At 28.9% G+C, this 8,784-nt stretch overlaps 1 protein-coding gene across 1 annotated transcript; it reads left to right on the forward strand.

The window, feature by feature from the left end:
- The first annotated feature begins 2,905 nt into the window (after positions 1–2,905).
- LOC115713900 (uncharacterized) lies at positions 2,906–6,057 on the forward strand. Its single transcript, XM_030642382.2, has 11 exons — positions 2,906–3,277; positions 3,489–3,546; positions 3,688–3,798; positions 3,966–4,103; positions 4,359–4,428; positions 4,513–4,568; positions 4,687–4,812; positions 4,937–5,076; positions 5,246–5,318; positions 5,408–5,482; positions 5,572–6,057. Exons 1-11 carry the CDS (start codon positions 3,141–3,143, stop codon positions 5,887–5,889), a joined length of 1,302 nt encoding a protein of 433 aa, XP_030498242.1. The 5' UTR covers positions 2,906–3,140; the 3' UTR covers positions 5,890–6,057.
- The last annotated feature ends 2,727 nt before the right edge of the window (positions 6,058–8,784 follow it).

Here is an 8,784-nt window from a genome sequence, read left to right on the forward strand (position 1 = left end):
TCCTAAAGAATTCATGCATGACCGTACCACAAACCATATTTAACAATGCATACATATTGAATTGCAAAAAATTTACAAGTAATGCCTTAACATTCATTTGCTAATAGATTGAAACAAATCACCATTTATCCAACCAAGCATCCAGATTCACATAATCAAATATTCTGAAAATTTGTTGTAGTCAAAGCAACTATTCGGTTGCTTATGATACAAATAATAAATTGATTAGTTACAATTTTTTTTTTTTTTTTTTAAAAAAAACTTTATATATTTAAATACTCAAGTTTATTTTTTGGAATTTTTTATTGATTTATGTTATATATAAAAAGTAATTTGAAGTTATTTTTTTAATTTATTAAGGAATAGTTTAAATAAAAAAGTTCCAAAAGTGTGAAATATTTTCTTATGACTTTGAAGTAAATATGTAAGTTATTCTTGTTTGATTAATTAGAATACTTATATAATTTACATATATAAAAAAAATATGGGTGACTAAATTGTGGATTATGTATATATTTTATATTAAACAGAACAATTTACTAAATAAATATAGTAATTTATAATAATATATGACAACTCAATAGTTTCATAAAATAAAATTTAGATTATCATGATTAAATATAAAGAATGGACCAAAATTAATCCATCCATTAACACATAACAAAAATATGTTATTATTCTACCTAAACCAAAAGCCCTCTCATTTCAACTTCTCTCATTGTCTCTCCTCTTCCTCTCATTCTTTTTGTTCTATCTACCATAAAAGACCACCTAAACTCACCACAATGCATCGCTCGCCACGATTTACCACCGCACATTTCTCATTCTCTTGCTCTCTGTTTGGGTGATGTTTTGTTTTGTGGCACACTTAGGAAACCATGCTTCAACTTTAAGCATGATAACCCAAATTTCTTTTTCATAAACAATTTTAAAAGTTATTAAATATTTTTTTAAATAATAAGATACTATAAATATAACCTAAAAAACAATTAATAGTATATTAGATGTATTAAAATAAATTTTGAAGGTAAGTAAAAAGTATCTCAAATAATATGATATAAAGATGAAGCTTTTATTAATGAAAAATTAACTTAGAAAACTTAAAAAGAAATAGAAAAAAAAAAATAGAATTTTAAGATTCTTCCATTTTAGGAATATTAGTTTATTTTTTATTTTTGAAAAGAAAGTGTTAAGAAAACTTAGATTTCATGGTCATTAAACAATCATATTAATTGTGGATGGAAACCCACTTTATCATATTATGGGCTACTAAATTACAAGTTCTGAGAGTATTAGAAAATAAACAACCAACATAATAGAGAGATGTCATTTTACAAAAAGATGAGTAGTTCACAAGTTCCCAACTAGACTACTCACTATTTATGGCGTGTTTACTAAACTGTAACTGAAATCAGAATAATCAATGGGAGAAATGAATCAGTTTAAAATAGAAAATAATCGAAAATAATATTTTTTTTTATACTGTTTACTAAACTGTTCAGAAAGAAAACTAGAATCATATTATTTTGTTTACATAATTAGGAAATGTAATCGGAATGCTTTAATTTGACAAAATTGCTATTATTAGAACATGTAATTATTTTCTGTTTATAGATTTTTAAAGGGCATATTTGTCTTCTTTATTTTTAATTAATAAAATTAAAATTAAAATAAACTAAGTTAGGAAAGGGAAATGTATTTCCTATGAAAAAGGGGGAGAATTTTTCTCTTTGTTTTCTCCCTAATTTGTGTGGGCCCATTATTTTCTTCTTTTTTAAAATTTAGTAAACAATTATAAGGGAATAAATACTATTCCATTAATTCTTATTTCCTTTAAGTAAACATGTCATTAGAATATTAATCATTGCTTTAATTTAAAGTCGCTATTCACAATGATAAACTTGCAACCTTAGTCTATATAGGTTTAGAACTTTACGTATTTTTTGATGACGTGATAAGTATTATTGTAACTGATATTTATTAAGGTATTTTGTAAATTAGTTTGTATTTAAAGTGATATTTGAAAAAATTGCTATGCAATACAAAGAAAAATTAATAAAGGAATAATTATTTAAAATACTAATTTTTGTAAAATTTTATATTTCTATATATATTTTTACGGTATTATATAAAAATAAAAGAAAATAATAACAAAAAAAAATATCAAAACAACATCAAAAATAATATACAAATACTAAAATAATTAACAACAAAACAACAAGATTAAAATATAAAAATATATTAAAATACCGTATTTTATTAAATAAAATCTGAAAAATATTGAAAAATCTATACAAACTATATTTTTGTAATTTTTTTAATTATTTTTGTGTTTTTTTATTTTATTTTATTTTTTATTTTTTGAAAGGCTAATTAGTAATTTCCCATGAACTTTGACATGTACCAAATCATGCCCCCTGAACTTTTTTAGCCGTTAAAAATTTTCCTTAAACTATTGAGATTGTTAGATTTAAAGACTTTTGTCTAATTTTAGTAAAAAAAATTCTAACATGGATGAAAATTCAGGGGGCATGAATTAATATATATCATAGTTTAAGGGGTATGATTTGGTAGATATCAAAGTTTAGGGAGCATAATTAAGTACATAAACAATCACTGAAATAGTAAAATTGAATAAAATTAGACAAAAGTCTTTAAATTTAAGAATCTCAATAGTTCGAGAGAAATTTTTAACAGCCAAAAAAAATTCAAAGGACACAATTTAGTACATATCAAAATTTAAGGAAAAAAATTACTAATTAAACTTTTTGAAATTATCCCATAAATAAATACAAGAAGTTATTGGAACATATGTGGTGGCCCAACGAGTAGGGGCCATGGGCCTCCAATGGTCCGGAAGGGAAGAATATTGAGTCAGTAAGAATGGGCCCAACCCAAGCACAATCCGATTGGTGAATGGAGCTATCGAGACCGTTGAACGTGGAAACATCGAAGCATCCTCTCTCACCAGACATCGAATCCAAGCATAAAGTTTGAAACTTGGAAAAACCAATGGAAAAACTTCCACAACCAAATGGATCGACACCACGACATCGCCAATCCCATGGTGATATTATTGTAAGAATTAGACCAAAATCGAATCTTGACCTGTATCTCTAGTTCTTCTTCGACTCTCTCATATGGGTCGTCTCCGTTTTCTCCTCTACGCTTCTGGCTTCTCTTTGGGTCTTTGTGTTTTGTTTTCCTTACAAGCTTTTTGGGTTGTCCATGCTAAACCCGATCTCACCCACATCAACCACGATCTCTACCATTCCAGGTAAATCTTTTTTATTTATATATATAATCTAAGCTTTGTTTCAAAAAATCATTTCTTTGTGATTTGTGTGGAGATCCATAAAATTCGAGTGAAAGGTTTAGATTCGGAAGCTGAATGTGTTGTTGATTTCAGTTAGCTATAATTCGAATCAAATTTACTTTGGGTCTAGTTCTTTGAGGTTCTAATATGGGATTTTTTTTTCCTTTTGCAGTGAGAATTTGATGAAAGAGATAAAGGGTTTAGTGCATCGTCATCCAAACAAACTTAGTGTATGTTGTATAATCTATAAATTGTATTTGAATTAGTTTTTTTACTATATGTTTGAATCAGACTCTAATAGTTCAAATGATTGGCCTGAGATTTGAGTTCATACTACACAGCAATTATAATTGTTCTTGTGTTCAAAACAGTTGGAAACGGTTACATCTAGAAACAAAGGGTACCAGGCTGAGGTTGCAGTTGTGACATACGGCAGGAGAAGGAAGGAGAATGATGATAGATCAAAGTACCGAATCCTTCTTGTAAGTACTCCAACAGTTCATTGTGTGTGTAGATATATGTATATTTTTAACCGACTTTAGAGAAATTGATTAGAATTTACATCAGGGACTAGTTGTGGATATACTGTGTAGATAATCTCAGATTTGTAATGGCTGTTGTTTTTGACAGATGATTCCTTGTCTTCCAGAGTTTTGGGCAGCATGGAAGAGAGCTTATTACATCTGAACTTGCGTTGAGGATCCTCTCAGTCTTGAGTGGGGAACACTTTCTACCTAACATGGATTCAGATTTCTTAAATAGCACTCTTGATAAGCTCATCATTAAGGTAACTTCTCTTCTACTTCTACGACTTCGAAAAGTGTTTTCCATACTTAGAATCTAGGTAGCAGCAAATTGTTTGTTTTTGTTCTCCTTGGCGATGTAAAATGTTTGCCAAGAAGTTGGCTGATATTTGATGATCCATTCTTTACAATGATAAGAAGAGGTCATTAAAGCAGTTTTTTTTTCGTAATGTAACTATTTTATTCTTGTATTTGTGACTTTGTTACTGTTTGAACTCTGATATCTAATGATATATTAGGTGGTCCCCATGGAAAATTTGAATGGTCGTGAACTTGTTGAATCGGGAGATCTTTGTGAGAGAAGAAATGGTGAGCTAGTTTGCTGTAATCATCTTGAAAGAAATATTAATTTGTGAATGAATGTAATTTTTGAGGATTTCTTTGTTGTGGCAGGAAGAGGTGTTGATCTCAACCGAAATTGGAGCGTAGATTGGGGAAAAAAAGAAGAGGTCTGCTAAGCTTGTCGTATTACTAAAACCCTTTTGTTTTCTAGTTTAAAGACCTAAAATATGCACTAGATCATGCTCATAACCGTTTGGATTCATCTTTCATGTTGTACCCTCACAGGATTTTGATCCATATGAGGAAAATCCTGGAATTGCACCATTTAGTGAGCCTGAAACTCAAATAATGCGGAAACTTGCCCTGTCATTTGATCCACATATATGGGTTAATGTGCATTCCGGAATGGAGGTAAATGATTATGATGTATCATCTCTGGTCAACCATCTTTCTTTTCATGTGTTTTGTTTTCCATTTTGGTAAATATTGCATGATCACATCACCAATTGTTTTTTTTAAATTCTCTTTCTTCCAGGCATTGTTTATGCCTTATGATCATAAAAACAGAACGCCTGATGGAGTCATGTCAGAGAGAATGAAGTCGTTGCTTGAGAACGTGAACCTTCTTCATTGCCACCAACGTTGCATGATTGGATCTGGTGGGGGCTCTGTTGGGTAATAATACTTGCCATTATTTTACTCAAAAAGGGTAGCTCAAATAATTAGACATGTACTTTGCTCCCACATATAGGGTTAGGCGTGGATCTTAGTTTCATTATTTTTATGCCTTTGTTCATTCTTTAAGTTAGAACTTAATGGGGTTATCTTATGTCCCATATTATAGGTACTTGGCTCATGGAACAGCAACTGATTTTATGTATGACATTGTAAATGTGCCAATGGCTTTTACCTTTGAGGTTTGTCAAGTTTTTTGATCCTTTCAAATTTATTCAAAGTTGGCACACTTCTCATTTAGCTGATCATCTTCATTCTTTTTGTCTAACAGATTTACGGTGATGAAACGGCTTCAACAAAAGATTGCTTTAAAATGTTTAACCCCACTGATTTCGGTACATTCAATGTATGCTCCACACTAAAATCTCTAGAGTTATTGTTCTTTATTAGGAGTTGAACAGAGGTTTAACATTGGATTGTTTTTTTGAGTTTCAGAGAGTTCTCAATGATTGGTCTGCGGCATTTTTAACAGTCTTTAAATTAGCGCCACAACAGATTGGCGAAGTCCCGTACAAGGCTTCTGTATCCAAATTGGAAAAGTGGGTATCTATAGATGAGTATCTTGACGGATATTTAATGGAGAGGAGTAGTAGATATGGGAAGAAGAAAGAGGTCTTTGAGCTTGGGATGCAAGAGATAAGAACATATTTTAGGCTCTTTTTGTTATCCTCTGTGCTTTTGATGTTCATGTTCTGTTCTAGAATATCTAAAGGCAAGAGTAGTAGACCAATTGTTTCTGCTATTCCTCTCTGAAATCACATATATAGTGGTCTAACACATAATTTTTCAAAGAATGTGATTGATTGTCATTTGTTTTTTGTTGTAATATTACACACCATCACAGGAACAATTATTGGGCCCCTAGTGTAATTATTTATTCTTGGGATATTTACGGAAAAAAAATAGAAAAGTTTTGATATATATATATCATGTAATCTTATTTTTTGCTAAAATATGGCATGCAAATTAATTGCATATTATAGATAAGAATTTAAAAATATGGAATAAATCATCATAAGAAGAAATACTATAAAATTTAAAAATTCGTATATAAATTTTACTTTTATATAATCAAAATCAATTTCTTGATAAATAAATTAGTTTTTTGATGAAAAAATCGGTTTTTTGATGAAATCATCATAGATAAGAAGTAATACCATAAAAATTTAAAAACTTGTGTATAAATTTTTTTCTATGTATTCAAAACAAGTTTTTTGATAAAAAAATCAGTTCATTTGGCTTCTCTAGTTTATGCTTCAAACAAAGAGAAACAAGATTTAAAACATTAAATATGGGATTTAGAAAGACATCAGAGTTAAATATGATATTTTTTTTCGGTAACGTTTTTGTAGCTCCATCCTTTTTTGGCAACTTTTTGGTGATGTCGTGTACCGTTTTGATAAATGGTTGGGATGGATGTAATTTACTCGCCGATGTAGTCGTTTTGATATATAATATTCCTATTTTTAGCTTTTTCGGTACACCAATTTCTACCACCACCAATAGTTAATGTGCATTGCTATGGTGATGAGCTGTTTTATTTTTAAAAGCTATCCATGCAGAAATTTTTATTTAAATAAAGGGTCATTTGATATTAGTTGTTTTCCTACTGGGCTTTATAAGCTCACTCTCTATTTTTTCTCATTTCAGGAACTCAGTTTGAAGCTAGTCGAAGAGGATGGTATCATTGAGGAAGAAAGTCGTTATTAGTTTAGTCTTATCCTATTTTTCAAACTTTCCATTGAAAACTGATCTTGTATTTAAGCTTTAATAGATGGTTTGAATTACTTAAATTAGCTATGTATTAGTTAGAAATGAGGAGTGATGGATATTAGATATTATTGTAGTGTTTATTGACTTATTAAATCTATCTATTCGGTGACTATATGACTGTAGGGATATTATCATAGTTCTTTTATATTAATGAATGATCTTAATTTTGTTAGGAATGTTTACTTTATAATTATAAAAGTTATTATATTATTTTTAAATACATATTTTGTAATATAAATTAAAATATCATTTATAAGTAATAATTTTTTACAAGGTCAAAGTGTAAGTTATAGATATAACATATTTATCACGCCCTAGGGCTCGGGTTGTGACAAAGAATATGCCAAGTTACCAACATAATTTAAAGTTGACATAATATACCAACTGTCTGGTTTGACAATAATACCCATCTCATTCAAACTACTCTCTCTAACCTTTTTGTTTCTTTCATCTCCCTCACATCTTTAACCATTTTAAAAGGTGAGACCTAAACCTCGCCGTCCTCCATCGCCTCTCTAGTTATTAATGCCATCTTCACTCGTCGTTATATATATTAATTATTATATTAGAGTTAGTCTCACATTGTTAATGTGTAAAAATAAAAAGTCATATATAAGATAAATGGCCCACTTTTCTTGTCAGTTAATTTATAGATGGAACTCTATACACTTTAATCACTACTTGTCCTAACTCTAATTAATTAAAAATTCAATCTAAAATTTAAATCTATGAGAAACATTCATTTAGAAAAAAAATAATAAGTTGATTCTTGACAGTGATTTAATGTGTAGAAATTACTTTTGCTCATTTTTTTTAGATTTGTAATTTTTTTAAAAAAGAAATTAGAAAAAAAAATACAAATTGATTCTTGACAGTGATTTAGCGTTGGTCTTGAAAATCTATTTTAGGCCAGAAAGTGATGATTAATAAAAAAAAAAAATGGTCCCATAAAACATGATTTTTGGCACCAAAACAAATTGATGCGTAAAAATAATTTTGCGATATTTAACGATGATCACATGAAATCTTAATTTTAAACTAAATATTACGTCAAGTTTTGACGGTACTTTAATGATGGTCACATGCAAATGTATTTTTTAAGCAAAAAGAAAATATTTAAAGATGGTTTTGCAATAATACACAGTGGTTTGCAATCAAATTTTGATAAAATCTTTGACGAGGCATAACTTTTCATTCGATAGCTAATTATAGGATTTTCTTTTTCGGGTTTATACGTTTAAAATCCTTATAACTTTAAATTTAGAGTGTGCATAACTTAAAAAGTTTGATTGGTATCAAGAGGACAGATCCAGAAATTTGTTGCTCTACACCTCAAATTCGATGTTCTACATTTTATGTGTTCATTTAGAAAAAAATACCAACACAAAAGAATTACTTCGAACCGACAACCAATTAAAAAGTTATGCCTCGCTTCGCTACAATCTTTTACTGTTGAGCATCATTTCTTTTTCTTCTTTTCCCTAAAAATATGTTCTAATAGAATCATCATCAAGCATCCTTTTTGGCCTAAAATAAAATTTTCATGCGAGCATCATAAACTATTGCTAAATATTAGTAGATTCACATCATGTTTCTATGAGACTATCATTAAACTATTGAGCATAGATTATAATTTTTTAAAGAAAAATGTGCAAATTTCAGATTTTTAAGGCGAATACGCTTCTTTTTTTTTTTTTTTTTTTTTTAAAAAACATTTTTATGTTTTTGTGTTATTTCAACGTTATTTTTATGTTGTCGCAATGTTGATACTATATTTTCGCAATGTGTAAACAATGGTTTTTTCTTAAGACAACATGTAAACAAAAATCTGTAAGAAAAATATCGTAAATATATATATAAAAAAGCTCAATTTCA

Source organism: Cannabis sativa, chromosome X, assembly GCF_029168945.1.
Source record: "Cannabis sativa cultivar Pink pepper isolate KNU-18-1 chromosome X, ASM2916894v1, whole genome shotgun sequence".
Classification (NCBI taxonomy): Eukaryota; Viridiplantae; Streptophyta; class Magnoliopsida; order Rosales; family Cannabaceae; genus Cannabis; species Cannabis sativa.

What these genes read in the sequence shown, in the direction of transcription:
- LOC115713900 (XM_030642382.2), top strand. Translation starts at nt 3,141, where the DNA reads ATGGGTCGTCTCCGTTTTCTCCTCTACGCTTCTGGCTTCTCTTTGGGT. An exon ending in CACGATCTCTACCATTCCAG is followed by an intron (nt 3,278 to 3,488) that starts GTAAATCTTTTT and finishes TTCCTTTTGCAG; the next exon opens with TGAGAATTTGATGAAAGAGA. An exon ending in TCTTTGTGAGAGAAGAAATG is followed by an intron (nt 4,429 to 4,512) that starts GTGAGCTAGTTT and finishes TTGTTGTGGCAG; the next exon opens with GAAGAGGTGTTGATCTCAAC.